The sequence below is a fragment of the Gopherus evgoodei genome, chromosome 6, assembly GCF_007399415.2.
Source record: "Gopherus evgoodei ecotype Sinaloan lineage chromosome 6, rGopEvg1_v1.p, whole genome shotgun sequence".
Taxonomy (NCBI): domain Eukaryota; kingdom Metazoa; phylum Chordata; order Testudines; family Testudinidae; genus Gopherus; species Gopherus evgoodei.
This window is the reverse complement of record NC_044327.1, coordinates 13,792,881-13,810,193: the sequence shown is the minus strand read 5'-3', so window position 1 is coordinate 13,810,193 and position 17,313 is coordinate 13,792,881. Positions and strand designations below refer to the sequence as shown.

The following is a 17,313-nucleotide window of genomic DNA, read 5'->3' as shown; positions in this document are numbered from 1 at the left end:
ACTGCTATTGTTACCCATGCTAGCTGGATTCTAACTAGTTTGGGTGATTGGTCTACGTGCTGTTACTGCTGTGTAGACATACCTTTAACTTTACTTAGCTGAAATAACTATCTTGTGAGCCTTAAATTAATGACAGGAGGTTGATGAAGGAAACATTTTTGTCCTAACTGGGTGAGAGATTCATCTCATCAGTATTGTGAAGAGAGAGGACAGATACCCTCCAAAAGGAACTCTGAACATGCACATCAAAACCACAATGGATTCGCACCTGAATCCTGAACAAAAGTCTGCTGTGGAAGGCAGGTGAATTGCGGTTCAGAAAAACTATTAACAACCACAAGAAGGGAGAGGGGAAAAAAAAGCCCATCCATGCATGTATGTGATTCTATTTCACAATAATCGGGTACTAGGGGCAGAGAAATCTACAGCAAATATTACCCAGGCAGATACAGACCACATCCTCTTTTGGTGACCCCTTTTCCTTCCACTGTCCACTCACCCACCAAACAACTAGAAATGAATTTCCAGGGTAGAATTTTTCCATTGATTGCACAGTGTGCAGCCTTTTACAAGGCTAACCTTAACAACCAGCAAGATGACAGACTGCTTGGCAGGAGGGTGAAGGCTCTGCATTTTTGGAAATTCTACACAGTTTCATCAACTCTCAGTCAAATCCTCCTCTAACCTGCCCCAGAGAAAGGGGTGGCACTCAAGAGCATTTCTGACTATCTAACCCCCTCTCCCCACTCTAACACTCACCCCCAGCAGTGGAACTGAAAGGAAAGACTTGTTTTCTACCCTCAGACCCATTCTGCTTTGGGAATATTTTTGGCCTGATTTTTTTTTGCCCCCCTCTGGCATCCTGGATCCCCTGAAAATATGAGGTTGGCTCTGACTTTTTTGCCATCATACATGATTGTAAATTTGCATTCCTATTACAATTTGGCCTGAAAACTAGCTTGTGTATAAGACTCAGATATCTTTACTCCCACTGTGGTCCCAACCACTTCAATGAGGCATGCGGCTATGCGTCCTGAGCAAGGGTATCGCAATCTACAAGTGATTAAGCACAATGAAATACCAACTGCTGAATATAAAAGTAAGATGAAGCAGTGAATAGTGCTGAGTTAACTAAATGGTTCAAAGATGGGGGAAAAATGGAGATTTCATTTTATACTCACAAAACAGTCTTAGGAGAAAAAATGAAAAGGAAAAACTTACTTTGATAAATATTGCCCTGAAGTGAGATTAGTTTCCTCTATGTCCATGCAATTTGTCGTACTTGGAATAAGTGCTAGCTCCGGTTGGATCAATGTAGCTGTTGCCACAGCTCTTGCAACTAGCTCCATTGCATCCTGGACGTAATGCTCAAAAACAGACTGTGTTGTTTTGCCATGAGCTATGAGACCCAATGGTAAACCCTCTGTTCTCAGTTCTTCCACGTTTTGTGAATCCCCAAGAATCCAGTGAAGTTCAGGAGGCGTCACACCAAACTGGGTGGTTATTTCAAAAATCCTCCTTGTCTTCTCCATGTCACAGCCAAACATAACCATGGTTGATACTGTGTCTTTAATGCTCTCTAGATGAACTTGTAAGTAGTTCAGAAGGTCACTAGTTGAAGTGAGATTTGTGGTAATATTTATAATGGAGCCCAGCTGGAACTTGGAACTCTGTTGCGTGAGAAAGAGAAAATCTGATATTCCACTCTTGGCATAACATCAAGCTGAAATTGTACCAGTTGTTCATTTTCAGGATTGAGAAAGTGACATCCGCGTCAGAGCTTAATGAATTTTCTAAACTCAGTTGTAGGTGAAAGGGATTCTGTATTTAAAGACATGAAAGATATTGATTAGAAAAGCTGGACCAGAAACTTACTATGTTTCTTCCTCGATCAGTATTATTTGGCCTACAGAGTGAGTGTGCGTGTGTGTGTGTGTGTATTAATGCACTGGAATAAATTCTGATTTCCCATTCAGTTTGAATAGCTTTCTTGGGGGAACTACTGGATTTAAATCAGTGTAGAATCTGGAGTATATCTTTGATCCAAAATTACACAAAATAAAAAATAAAGTACTGAGAGTTTATGGAACACTGCCACATCATTTAGTTTGATTCAAATGTTGTATGTTGAAGAATAAATGAAAGACCCCAAATTCCTGCTCCCCATCTCTATCCCATGATGCAGGTCAGATCCCTAACTGCTCTAAACTGGTATATCTCCACTAGCCGCAGCTGAGGATCTGGTATAAATCAGTTAAGCTACTCTGAAGTTAATGCAAACTCATGAGTTAGGTTAGAAGAATACCACAATTAAAAAGGTTTTCAGCTCTTTTTGTTATCTCTTGGTTTTGGTATTCAGGGCCTCTTGTACCTAGACACATGAATAAACTACTTAAATAGATCATGGCACGCAATCAATACTCATCTTGTACTAGCAATAAGACATTATGTGACTGACTCTCTGGTAAAGGACAAACTACCAAATTAACAAGCATGTGCCATTAATGAATCCCACACCACAGAGATACTGTCTATTGATCATAGGCTTTTGATTAATCTGGAAAACAAAAATCCTGTGTAATAGTTTGTGATAGGTAAACTGGTTCCGATGAAGTACTCTCCTCAATCTGAATGCAAGCTAAACCATTTCTGAGGCTCTGAAATGACTGGATAAGTGTTTTTTCGTCTTCAGTTTCTGCCTGCCTTTGCAAATGGAAGGGCTAGTATCCCATGAGAACAGCTGCTCTTGGATTATTTCTATCCAGGATGAGAAGTGGAGGTGCCAGGAATTTCACAAGACAGTCTGTACTCATGAGCTTTTCAGCTAGATTTTGCAGATTATACATTCTAGAGATGCACAGATAGTTTTCCGAGCTATATGCAGATAGTGAATCTTTCAATATTATTTTTAATAATAAATGAAAATTCTACATTTATAAATAACACAACAGTGCATGCATTGTACTGGTAGCATAAAGCTGAAACCCAAGTGCTATAATTATTACAGTATAACAGACAGACTGAAACATAATTTCATTTTATATAAGCAACACTATTAGACCTGTAGTAAATTAAGTGCTAAATATATATATAAACCCACCAAATTTGGTGTTTGATCCTGCTCCCATTGAAGGGTTTATATGATGGGATTATCTGCATTCAATGACCAGGAGGCGCCTTCTCATCCTATGTTCCTAAGTCACTGGGACTTTGGCCATTAAATTCAGAGGGAGAATGATTGAGCGCTTTATTATGACCATCTGTTGCCTTTTGGGTAGCCTATGGGGAACGAGATTGATGGGCTTGGTCCAATTCTTAGTGGACAGGTGTCCACCTCAGAAAAAACAGCATAATGTAAGATTTAGGGGCAGAGTCTGCATCTTCCAGTGTGTTTGTACTACAACATCTTGACTATTTTGGTACCACAGCAATACAAATGGAACATCCACACAAGGTATAGCCTCCTTATTGGAAGCCTCCTAAGGAAGTTTTGAAAGGCCCTGGAGACTAACTTGCCTTTCACCCCTAGGGGCGACTCATTCCAGGTCGGGGGAGCTTCGATTGCCACTGCCCATGTTGTACATAATCTCTGAATAAACAGGGGACTTTAGTCTTCAGGGGTATCAATTGGGCACCTTTCCACTACACTGAATGCAGTAAAGGATTAAAGAGAAATAGCATTAAACCAACAAATAAAAAAATTAAGGAAACAATCCCTTTGTCTCCCTCTCAGCAGTCCCATGGAATGTGACCCTCATTCCATTGAAACCAGTCAGGGATTTACCACTGACTGTCGTGCCAGCAGGGTCACACAGATGATGCAGGAAAAACAAGTGCTGATGAACGTTAAAAATTATGGTTAATGCGCCCAATCCTGAAAGATACAGATCACTTCCTCTTAGTGGGAGCTGAATGCACTCACTACCTGACTCACTTGGGAGTTGGAGGCACTCTAAGCCCCACAACTGGACCCTAAGTTTCTCCTATGGGTGTATGGTTGCATTCTGAGGGTCTAGTCCTAATGCACGTGGGACAGCTGGATGTGTTAGTTTCGTCCCAATGAGTTTCACTGGGATTAGATGGCACTGTTCCTGCCAATGAAATGGGATAGAGTTGATGGCAGATTGAATTTGAAAACCATATTTTTAACATAAAGTCAGGTGTGTTTTTCTTCACTGATTTCAGCATTACATTTTATAAAAAACAGTATAAAAACCACATGGACAGCATCCACTTTCGCGTATGAATTCTTGTCATAATTAAATGGTTTGAAATAGTGAAAGCTGGAGAGGGAGTCCCTTCCAAGTCTGAGGTTTTAAAATGCAGCAGCAAGATTTTGTGCCAGATATATGCAAGAGAGAATCAGAAATCAAAGAAGCTATTCTGATATGGAACTAAATCAGCTTGTCTGATTTTCTATCAAAACCCTTTTTTAAAAAAAAAGTCCCAGCCCTGGTATCAACCCTTAGTTCACTTTACTATTTGCATTGTAAAGTTTCTCATCTCCTTTTCACTTGAAAGCACTGGAGTCCGACCTCCGGCACATACAATGGTAAATCTATATTTTCAAAATGTGGACTGGAACGTGCATTTGAGTATTTCACTGTGAACGTGTTGTTTCAGTGACAGATCCTCTTAATGGCCCGATTCAGTACAGGACTGTAGCACTTGCTTAGCAGCCTCATGCAGGCTTAAATCGCACTGACTTCAATGGAACTGACATCTGGGTTTGAAGTAAAGCATGCTGAGGTGCTTTGCTGGATCAGGGACAGAAGTCACATAGATGTAGCAATCTAACATGCCTGTGCATGAATTGCAGACAATGTTTAATGAGCTGACCTAAGTGGGAGGCTTTAGCAGTAAGTACTGGTTATTTGTTTACTACTCTCTTTAATAAGGAACCAAAATAATTGTGAGAGGTACTTATTGCAACCCTTATTCCAGAATTTTACTGAAACGATGCACATGAAATTCCGCAATGGAGAGCTCTCTGCCAAGATGTGGTTTTACACCTCTTTTGGCTAACTCTGAGATCTGCCCATGAATACCATCATGGAGTTCGGGCAGTTACATAGGGCTTTGTCTTACCAGCAATCCACAATGGTCCTACAGTGGGAACCTTTCTTCTAGTTCCATAACTGATGGCCAGCTCTGTTTTGGTGAAGTCACTCTCCAAAAGTCACTCATGCCTCTCCTCCTGGCATTGCCTCCCCTAAGGACACTCCTCCATATCGTCGCTACTCCAGAAGGGGAGCAGAGTCTTCTGGAATGGGGTGGGGCTTTGTGACTGCATTGCAGATGTTTGAAGGCTGCTTCCAAGTTTCCCCACAAGACTTAGTTTTTCCTCCACAACTGGAGGCCCAGATGGGCCATAGGGGTCCTGAAGGGTTAGTTCCATGTAGGAGGATAGTCAGGATTTGGGATATTGGCATAATGTAGCATGTTTTAAATTCAGTGCTTTTGTAGAATCATCACTCTTTGAAATGATTAATCAACAAATTATTGCCTGGAAATGAAGAACTGTTGCGAAAGACTCCTTATTTAGTGATTGCCATTGAGGCTGGATAATTTCATGACCAAGCCTTTTACCAAATTAAATAATATTTCAGACCCACAAATATAAAATTGTATCAGTGAGTAGCAGCTTTATTAAATTACTGGAGTGTATTGAACTATGTTCAAGCCATCATTATAAAAGTTCTGAGGGAAAACCCTTCCATATTTGTCTCACATTGAAAATTATTAAAAATGTGATTGTTCCAGTTAAACTGTCTGATCTACATATTAAAAGGCAGATGGCCACTCAATTACTCTGCCCCAGTTTGGCTGGAAATCACAATTAAAGATCATATAACTAACACCACAACTTGTTTTATTGCACCAAAAGAATTAAACCACATATATATGCTAATTATTTATCTCTTATTATAATGTACTTGCTTTATCATACAGCCTGATGATTAGCAATTAAAAAAAAGTTTTATTAGCACTTGATTTTCACCAAACTCCATTAGCCTTTGTTTTTGTTGAACATGGAAAGTCAGATCCTCAGCAGGTATAAACCAGCATAAATCCAATGATTTCATTGTATGTCAGCTGAGGATCTGACCCGGAATTTTAAATTTCTTTTTAAATGGAGCCTGGTCCATAGGCCATTAGAGTCCGTGGGGGCCTTTCCACTGACTTCAATGGCTGATGAAATATTAATATTAACTTTTGTGTGATCTGTGGAGTCTTTCAGTTCCTAGATCAGAGGACATATTTGGCAAGTCCCTTTTTATCACTTAGCTTCTCACAACAAGTACAGTTTTATTGGCTTGTATTCATTGCCCTCCTACTTGAGATAAGAACTGCTGGTTCATTTAACAAATGAAACCCTCTTTGCATTTCATTAAAATCAGGCTTGGTAACATTTGCTGAGTCTCCACTTCTTTCTTTGAGGCCAGATCCTCAGCTGATGTAAATCTTTCCAGCTCCAATGAATTCCATGGAGCAAGGCTGACTTGCGTTACCTGAGGATCCGGCCCTTTATCTGTTCCACAAAGTCTGCAACACTGATTAGGCATTGTTGCAGAGGCATTTTATGTTACATTATTACAGTTTCATTAGGATAATTAAAAGTACATATGCTAACACTCTTTTGCTAAGTAGGTGTAAAAGTAAGTGATGCACAGCAACTACTATTCTCCAAAAGCAGCAAAGAATCCTGTGGCACCTTATAGACTAACAGACGTTTTGGAGCATGAGCTTTCGTGGGTGAATACCCACTTCCTCAGATGCATGGGTATCACCCACGAAAGCTCATGCTCCAAAACGTCTGTTAGTCTAAGGTGCCACAGGATTCTTTGCTGCTTTTACAGATCCAGACTAACACGGCTACCCTCTGATACTATTCTCCAGTGATTCTCTGGGACTGAAGCAGTGCTCAAATATGCATTTGCTCAGGGGAACATATTTATAAATTGACATCAGTGGGAATCCCATGCATGAGGAAAATATACCTCACAGCGTTCAAAGCACCCTGGGGACTCGCACCTCAGGAGTGACTCCGAAATGGCTGTTGTGAGCAAAGAAAGGCAGTTGTTTCCACAACTTGAGAAGCTTTGTATTCTGTAGTTGAATTTACAAAGTTGAAGACACATTGCCGGAAAGTTAATGACCCACACATGACATGATTACACAGTGCTGCATAGCCAAGAGTCTTTATTTTCATTAGCGGGACCCGTTGGGTTTTGAAATTTCCCTTTAATTAATGTAGGAAGTAGAGTGGTCAGAAAATTCTGGCGAAACATTTGTTCACTGGAAGGTACAGTTTGTTGGAAGTAAAATATTTCACAGAGACAGTTTGATTTTGGCAAAGTTCAGATGGAACCCAGGCAGAGTTTTTGTTGGGAACCTGCCTGGTTTCCTGCCAGCTCACCCACATGGTGGCCATGTGGTGGGCTGCTGGGGAGCCTGGGCTTCTAGCCTTGTGGCTTCTCAGCAGTCTGGGCTCTTCAGGCTTCCAGGACCGATGGTCCAAGGGCAGCCCACCAGGTGAACTGGCCCAGAGTCAGGGCTCTATTCCCCTTCTTTCTGAATTAGAATTTTTTAAATATCAAAATCCTCCACAAAATGGAATGACCTTTCTCTGCCCAGCTCTAGCAGTAAGATTTTGGTGTCAAAGCAATATATGTGTAAAATGGTTGCATCCAAATTGAACCCTCCTGCGGAAAGTTTTATGAATCTGGAATCTTTGTGAAGTTCAGCCTTCAGTTTCCTTCAAGCATTCCCTGAAAGGAGGGATTTGGAGGCAGGTGTGCAAAAGAGGAAGGGAGCGTACCATCTTCCATGAGCCCTGGTTTGACAGACCGGGCAGGATCCTCACTGTTACACTTGTACTTCCTTCCGCCTTCCAGCAAGGCTTCTGCTGGAGCTGTGCTGCAGGTGGTCAAGCACCTGGACAAACTTTCCTCTCTGATGGGCAGGTGGGGCTGGAGTCTGAGCTAATCTCACTTTAGGGCCTAATCCAATTTACAGTAGAGCCATGGAAAGACTCCCTTTGACTTTGGGGCCCTGTCCGACTCCTATTAACGTAGCCTAAGGCCCTACTCCAGCAAAGCACTTAAGTCATGTTTAACTTCAAGCTACATTAGTGTAATTAAAGTATAGATACCCATGTTCTTTTGCTAACTAGGTGTAAATGATGCACAGCAAATATTATCTCTTTCAATTCTCTGGGGCAGACTGCTCGGAAGAGGGATACCTGGGCCCACTCATATGCTTAAAGTTAAGCCCTTTGCATGATCAGGATGTAGCTTAGGCAAGATTATGTGCTGCGGTACCCACCACCGAAGAAGTGGGGAGAGCAGCCACTCCCTGTCTGTACTGGTGATATATACCTATGGGACTAAGAGCATAATTTAGCCCAGTGTGTTAAGCAATCAAGAGCTCAAAAATAATGGCTGAAATATTTGTTAAAGGCATTTTTAAAGCTTCTGAGAGGCGGTAATTTAGACTAGCTAAAGTTCCTGTGATCCCTGCATCAAAAGGAGTTTGTCAATTGGCTGAGCAGCACATGTAAAGAGATCTTGACAAGGTATCTACTGCTTGTTTAAAAAAGATAACACAACCCCCTCATATCTACTAATTTAGGGCTAGTCGGAATGCGTCTCAAAAATGATTTCTCCTTGCACCAAACTGTTATCTTGCCTAAGGGCTGCTCAGCAGTTCTAAAGACTACACACAAATGCACCAAAACTAACCCGAATATGTAAAGCTCCACACAAGGTCAAACAACATGCCAAAAATATGAACAATTAGCCATTTTTGGAAAGTTAGATCCATTATTTATCCACATTGCCACTTACAGATTGTAAAAATAGTGTTACTTCCAAAACTTCAAGGTGTTCTTTGTTCGGGAAAGACTTTTAAAGGTTAGTGACAGAGGGAAATTTCATAAAGATACTGTGAGACATGATATCTATTCTCCCCCAATATATGCCATTACAATTAACAAACAGTAGATTTATTGTTAAAGTGCATTTTAAATCTCCCATGCACATAGTGACTCTCGTGTGGAAAGTGAGTGCCAAGCGCTATAATATTAGAATATTACAATCTTGCACAGCAAGTGAAAGGCTGAGGAGAATAGGCTGTTTGTATTTCTGTTTCAATCAATTATTTGTCTGGAGAGAACACATTGTGGAGGGGTTAAAACAGGGACCCGGGAGTCAGAATTATTGCAGTCAGTTTCCAGTCTGTTCTGAGCCAGTGACGCTGCATTTGATCGTGAGTAGGACCCTCCCAAATTCACAGCCATGAAAAACGTGTCAGGGATCGTGAAATTTGGTCTCTCACATGAAATCTAGTCTTTTGTGTGCATTTACATTATACGAGACAGATTTCACGGGACAGATCAACTTTTCCCAAATTGGGGGTTCTACCCAAAAAGAAATTGTGGGGGGGGGTCAGAAGGTTATTTTAGGGGGGTCATGATATTGCTTCCTTACATCTACGCTTACTTCAGAGCTGGGCGGCCAGAGAGCAACAGCTACTGACTGGGGGCCCAGCTCTGCAGGCAGCAGGGCAGAAGTAAGGGAGGAAATACCATATCGTACCACCCTTACTGCTGCGCTGCTGCTGGCAGCGGCTCTGCCTTCAGAGCAGGGCTCCCAGCCAGCGGCCACCACTCTGCAGCTGTAAGGATAGCAGTAAGGGTGGCAGTACCACAACACCTCTACAATAACCTTGTGACCCCCCCCCAACTCCTTTTTGTGTCAGGATCCCTACAATTATAACACCATGAAATTTCAGATTTAAATTGCTGAAATCATGAAATTTACATTCTTAAAATCCTGTCTGTGAAATTGACTAAATTGGACCATGAATTTGGTAGGGCCCTAATCATGAGCCTGTCACATCACCTCTCTGTGCTTACTTTCTCTCGTCTCCAAAATGGGTCTAAGAATAGTTACCCACCTCATGGAAGTGCTATGAGGCAGTTAATGTCTATAAAACACTTTAGATGAGAGATGCCATATCAGCACCAAACGCAAGTATGATCCCAAAGTGCTTGTAACACACTGCGTTACTATGTTAAACTTAGGGAGACTGATTCTAGAAAGTAACACTTGATTTGTGGCCAAAGTTTGTACTGGCACTAAAAAAAGCTGGGTTCTACTCCTTGCTCAGCCACAGACTTCCTGTGTGACCTTGGGCAAGTCACTTAATCTCTCTGTGCCTCTCCCCCATACGTGCAATGGGAATAATAATGCTTCCTTTCTTCCATTCTTTGCATGTCTTATCTGTTTAGACAGTTCATCAGAGCTGGGCCTCTGCCTCAGGAGTTTGTGTTGTGGCTAACTCCGTGGGGCTTTGATCTCATTTTGGGACTCTGAATAGTATTGTAACAGGGATAGTATCAGAGGGGTAACCGTGTTAGTCTGGATCTGTAAAAGCAGCAAAGAATCCTGTGGCACTTATAGACTAACAGACGTTTTGGAGCATGAGCTTTCGTGGGTGAATACCCACTTCGTCAGATGCATAGAATGGAAATTTCCAGGGGCAGGTATATATGTGCAAGAAAGCTAGAGATAATGAGGTTAGTTCAATCAGGGAGGATGAGGCCCTGTGCTAGCAGTTGAGGTGTGAAAACCAAGGGAGGAGAAACTGGTTCTGCAGTTGGCAAGCCATTCACAGTCTTTGTTTAATCCTGAGCTGATGGTGTCAAATTTGCAGATGAACTGAAGCTCAGCAGTTTCTCTTTGAAGTCTGGTCCTGAAGTTTTTTCACTGCAGGATGGCCACCTTAAGGTCTGCTATAGTGTGGCCAGGGAGGTTGAAGTGTTCTCCTACAGGTTTTTGTATATTGCCATTCGTAATATCTGATTTGTGTCCATTTATCCTTTTGCGTAGAGACTGTCCAGTTTGGCCGATGTACATAGCAGAGGGGCATTGCTGGCATATGATGGCATATATTACATTGGTGGATATGCAGGTGAATGAACCGGTGATGGTGTGGCTGATCTGGTTAGGTCCTGTGATGGTGTCGCTGGTGTAGATATGTGGGCAGAGTTGGCATGGAGGTTTGTTGCATGGATTGATTCCTGAGCTAGAGTTACTATGGTGCGGTGTGCAGTTACTGGTGAGAATATGTTTCAGGTTGTCAGGTTGTCTGTGGGCGAGGACTGGCCTGCCACCCAAGGCCTGTGAAAGTGTGGGATCATTGTCCAGTATGGGTTGTAGATCCCTGATGCGTTGGGAAGTTTTAGCTGGGGACTGTATGTGATGGCCAGTGGAGTCCTGTTGGCTTCTTTCTTGAGTTTGTCTTGCAGTAGGAGGCTTCTGGGCACACGTCTGGCTCACAATAGAGCTCTCCAACCTGGAGACTCTCATTAATAACTAAACTTCCAAACGGACTTCACTAAAATAAGACAGGAGATCTACATTACTCACTTCACCTCTCTACAAAGGAAAAAGGACTGTAAGCTGTCTAAACTCCTACCTGCCACATGGGGCCACAACCGTGGTACCCCCAACCCACCCAGCAATATCATCAATCTATCCAACTACACACTCAGCCCAGAAGAAAAGTCTGTCCTATCTCGGGGACTCTCTTTCTGCCCTGCCACCCCCACCAACATAATACAGTTCTGCGGCGATCTGGAAGCCTACTTTCGCCGTCTCCGACTCAAAGAATACTTTCAGGACAACACTGAACAGCGCACTGATACACAGTTACCCTCCCACCAACAGCACAAGAAGAAGAACTCCACATGGACTCCTCATGAGGGTCGAAATGACAGTCTGGACCTATACATTGAATGCTTCCGCCGACGTGTACAGGCAGAAATTGTGGAAAAACAACATCACTTGCCTCATAACCTAAGACATGCAGAACGCAATGCCATCCACAGCCTCAGAAACCACCCTGACATTATCATCAAAGAGGCTGATAAAGGAGGTGCTGTTGTCATCATGAACAGGTCTGACTGCTAAAAGGAGGCCACCAGACAACTCTTCAATACCAAATTCTACAGGCCACTTCCCTCAGATCCCACTGAGGAATACACTAAGAAACTGCACCATCTACTCAGGACACTCCCTACACTAACACCGGAATAAATCAACATACCCTTAGAGCCTTGACCAGGGTTATTCTATCTACTACCCAAGATCCACAAACCCAGAAATCCTGGAAGCCCCATCATCTCGGGTATTGGCACTCTCACTGAAGGACTGTCTGTCTGGATATGTGGACTCTACTCAGACCTTATGCCACCAGCACTCCCAGTATCTCCATGACACTACTGATTTCCTGAGGAAACTACAATGCATTGGTGACGTTCCAGAAAACATCATCCTAGCCACCATGGATGTAGAGGCTCTCTACACAAACATCCCACACACAGATGGAATACAAGCGGTCAGAAACAGTATCCATGATGATGCCACAGCACAACTGGCTGCTGACCTCTGTGCCTTTATCCTCACACACAACTATTTCAAATTGATGACAATATATATTTCCAGATCAGTGGCACCGCTATGGGCACCCGCACGGCGCCACAATATGCCAATATTTTTATGGCCGACCTGGAACAATGCTTCCTCAGTTCTCGTCCACTCACGCCCCTTCTCTACCTATGCTACATTGATGACATCTTCATCATCTGGACCCATGGGAAGGAGACTCTGGAAAAATTCTACCATGATTTCAACAGCTTCTACCCCACCATCAACCTCAGCCTGGACCAATCTACACGGGAGGTCAACTTCCTAGACATCACGGCGCAAATAAGTGATGGTCACATTAACACTACCCTATACTGAAAACTTACTGACCGCTATGCCTACCGTCATGCTTCCAGCTTCCATCCCAGGCACATCACATGATCCATTGTCTACAGATAAGCACTGAGGTACAACCTCATCTGCTCTAACCCCTCAGACAGAGACCAACACCTACAAAATCTCCACCAAGCATTCTCAAACTACAATACCTGCACGAGGAAATAAGGAAACTGATCAACAGAGCCAGACGTGTACCCAGAAGCCTCCTACTGCATCATGTATAGCTAAAAAGTGGGTGTCCCATTTTGAGTCTTTCACAAGGGCACAATAAGCAACCATGCTGAAAAACTCAGGGGCATTACCTGTGTCTGGGCTGAGTAACTGGGCTGTGCAATGAGGAAAAGGAATTATCTGTTGTGACGCAGTAGAGAGCAGGGTGGATTGACCTGGGAATGTCGTTTAGTTTTACTGGGGCTGTCTGCATGGGGGATGGGAGAGCAGGGGATGACTTTAGGTGAGGGACGCTACCTGAGCCAGGAAAGGAGGTGGGGAGTTGACACCTTTACTGGGAAGCTGGACAAAGGGAGGGAGCCTGCTGGAGAGTTTTTTTGGGGGGTTTCAGTTTTTTGGGATGGCTGGGAAGAGGCAGGGAACCCTAGTCTGAGGTCTATATCCTTGCCCCCTTGGACCTGGCTGAGGGGTCCTGGTTGTACTTACAAGCCCTGCTTGAGACTGTGTTCCTGTCGTCTAATAAACCTTCTGTTTTACTTGCTGGCTAAGTAAGAGTCACGTCTGACTGCAAAGTGAAGTGAGGGTGTGTGCAGGACCCTCTGGCTTCCCCAGGACTCCGCCTGGGCAGACTCACTGTGGGAAGTGCATGGAGGGGCATATGCTGAATGCTCCAAGGACACACCCAGGAGGTGAAGCCATGTGAGCTTCTTGCCCTGGAGACAGTCTGCTCCAAGAGAGAGGAGGCTCCCCAAAGTCCTGACTGGCTTTGTGGGGAGCAGGCCCAGAGCATCGCTCAGGGACTCCGTGACATCTGCCCAACGGAATAGAGTGACTGATCCAGGGCTGGCCCCTGCCACCCACTTATAAGGGCAGAATTTCACCCCTTCTTTGCCTGTTACCCCTCAGGGACTGTTGTGACATTCAGCAAAGAACTGGAACGTTGTAGCTTCCATCCTTAAAACCAGAGCTACACGGATCTTGGCAGAAATGACTTGACAAATATGAACGTTCCTTTTTCTTTTACAAATACGTGTTCTGCGACCCCCACAACAATATTGAGCAGTGCTGGGACTCAAACATTACTAAATAAGTCAAACAATTCAGACAGTGAGCTACGTGTGCGACTCTAGCCCTGACATTTCGTTCTGATGGGCCATTAGGTGGCACTCTGTGCGTTGCTTAAAGAACCACTAGAACCACATCAACTGTTCAGCAGCCTCTCTTCTTTTCTAATTTCCAGTGCACAGCTCACTATGCAGGTATGAGCTATTCCTTCATGTGTCTTTAATGTTCTATTTTACAGTATTCAAATTCTTCCATTTCAGTTAACCCCAAACTTATTTTGGTAACAGGATTTATTATAACCAAATCCTATTTCTTACTCCATCTTCAGAGTCCCACTCCTACAACTTTTACACAGCTGAGCACTTGTTGTTGATATAAATAATCCCATCAGCTTCAACCAGGCTCCTTTCTTGAGTAGGAGATTGCTCGTATGAGGAAAGGTTGCAGGATCTGTTCCTCTGAATACAATTAATTACTTCAGGATAGAAAATAATTGCCTTCAGTCTCTCACTTTATTCCTCAAAGAGCTCGATCTGGCTATATAGATCATAAAAGCATAGAAGATTAGGGTTGGAAGGGACCTCAGGAGGTCATCTAGTCCAACCTCCTGCTCAAAGCAGGACCAACACCAACTAAATCATCCCAGCTAGGGCTTTGTCAAGCCGGGCCTTAAAAACCTCTAAAGATGGAGATTCCACCACCTCCCTAGGGAATCCATTCCAGTGCTTCACCACCCTCCTAGGGAAATAGTTTTCTCTAATATCCAACCCAAACCTCCCCCACTGCAATTTGAGACCATGCTCCTTGTTCTATATGTTGTATTCATCAGCTATGTGGCCTGGGACTTATAATCTATAAATAACATCATCAAGCCTTTAAATATTTCAGTGCAGGCTGGTAACTTATACGGTAACTCCTCACTTAAAGTCATCCCGGTTAATGTTGTTTCATTGCTGATCAGTTAGGGAACATGCTCGTTTAAAGCTGTGCAATGCTCCTGTCATGGTACAATTCCCCACTCTGAACCTTAGCGTCCAAAAGATGGGGTACCAGCATGAATTCCTCTAAGCTCAATTACTAGCTTAGAACCTGTAGCGCTGCCACCAACCAGGAATTACAGTGCCTGGTACACTCTGGTCCCCCCAAAACCTTGCCCAAGGACCCCCAAGACCCAGTCCCTCTGGATCTTAACACAAGGAAAGTAAACCCTTTCCCTCACCGTTGCCTCTCCCAGGCTTCCCCTCCCTGGGTTACCCTGGAAGATCACTGTGTGATTCAAACTCCTTGAATCACAAAACAGAGAGGAACATGTACCTTCCCCCCTCCTTCTCTCTTCCCCTCCCAGATTCTCCTTGAGAGAGACAGTAATCCTGGCACAGAGAGAAATAAGCCTCTCTCTCTCCCCCTTCCCTCCTTTCTCCCCACCAATTCCCTGGTGAATCCAGACCCAGTCCCCTGGGTCTCACCAGAATAAAAAAAAAAAACAATCAGGTTCTTAACAAGAAAAGCTTTTAATTAAAGAAAGAAAAAACAGTAAAAATTATCTTTGTAAATTTTAAAAAAATGGAATAGGTACAGGGTCTTTCAGCTACAGACACTGGGAATACTCTCCCAGCCTAAGTATACAAGTACAAATTAAAATCCTTCAGCAAAATACCAATTTGAACTCCTTCCAGCCAAATATACATTTGCAAAATAAGAAACAACCATAAGCCTAACTCGCTTTATCTACCTAGTACTCACTAGTCTGAACTTATAAGAGCCTGTACTGGAGAGATTGGAGAGAAACCTGGTTGCACATCTGATCCCTCTGAGCCCCCAGAGTGAACAACAACCAAAACTAACAGCACACACACAAACTTCCCTCCCTCAAGATCTGAAAGTATCCTGTCCTCTGATTGGTCCTCTGGTCAGGCGACAGCCAGGCTTACTGAACATGTTAACCCTTTACAGTCAAAGAGATATAAAGTACTACTGTGCTATTAACTTTTCTTATCTGTTTATGACAGCTCCCTTCCAACATTGTTTGGCAGCCACCTACTTTGTCCACTGCTTGCAGGAAGAGCAGCCCATTGCAGCTAGCTGGTGGGGGCTTGGAACTAGGGTGGACCAGCAGTCCCCCATCAGCCTCCTCTAAGTTCCCTGTGCGGCAGCCACGCAGCAGGCGAGCAATTGCCCGCACCCAGCTGCCCCTCCCTCCACTGCTATGTGCTGCTCCTGCCCTCTGCTTTGTAGCTGCTCCTCGAGACTCCTGCTTGCTGTGTGGAGGGCAGGGGAGGTAGCGGGGGGCTAATGTCAGGGTGTCCTCCTCCCTCCTGCTCCTGCACCCCACTTACCCTATCTTCCATAGAGCAGGGGGACACATGACAGGGCTCAGGATGGAGGGGGTTTGCTGGCAGCAGCTGCACTCTCAGCAAGCTGATCTAATTAACAAGGCAGTGTACTTAAGAGTAGGGTCAGTGTACTTAAAGAGGAAATGTGTATCTCTCTCTATCTCTCTCTCTCTCTCTCTCTCACACACACACACACACACACACACACACACACACACACACACACACACACACGGTGTGTGTCTCTGTCTCTGTCTCTGATGCTGTATCCCCTCCCTCCAGTTTGTGCTGCCTTGTAGAGTGTGAGAGTTAACCCTTGAGGGCTCATCCAATTGCTAGTTCATCATTTAGCAGTAAGGCATTCCCTGGGAAATATCCACCCTCTGACTCCTCCACCTCAAACAAGCTTCATAATCATCATTACTGTGTACCAGTATTTAACTGTTTGTTTAAAATGTATACTGTGCCTGTGTGTATTTGGGTGTATAGTCTTTTGTTTGGTGAAAAAAATTTCCCTGGAACCTAACCCCCTCATTTACATTAATTCTTATGGGGAAATGGGATTCGCTTAACATCATTTTGCTTAAAGTTGCATTTTTCAGGAACATAATTACAACGTTAAGTGAGGAGTTACTGTATTCACTTTTAATTTTTAATCACCATTCACAAGTTTTTCTTATGTAGGCCCAAATTAATTCACTATGACAGAAACAAGATCGGACACAATATCAGCACATTTGAATGTTTGTAAGTTGGATCATTTTTAGTAATGTTTGAAACTTGCTTTGGGATTCTGGAATCCAGGCATGACTCTGTAGTCAACGGGAGATTTGCCTCTGCCGGGAGCCCTGAGCATGTTACAAAAGCAGTTTCCAAGAAGTACATATCAAAACCTGAGAGGCTGTGATCAG

The 17,313-nt window shown here is 43.5% G+C and overlaps 1 protein-coding gene across 1 annotated transcript in view; it reads right to left on the bottom strand.

Moving 5' to 3' along the window:
• GRIN3A (glutamate ionotropic receptor NMDA type subunit 3A) overlaps window positions 1–17,313 on the bottom strand; it is a 96,879-nt gene that overhangs the window by 61,718 nt on the left and 17,848 nt on the right. Inside the window, 2 exon segments of the mRNA XM_030567908.1 lie at window positions 1,222–1,695; window positions 1,697–1,821. Coding sequence (XP_030423768.1) covers window positions 1,222–1,695; window positions 1,697–1,821 — 599 coding nt within the window.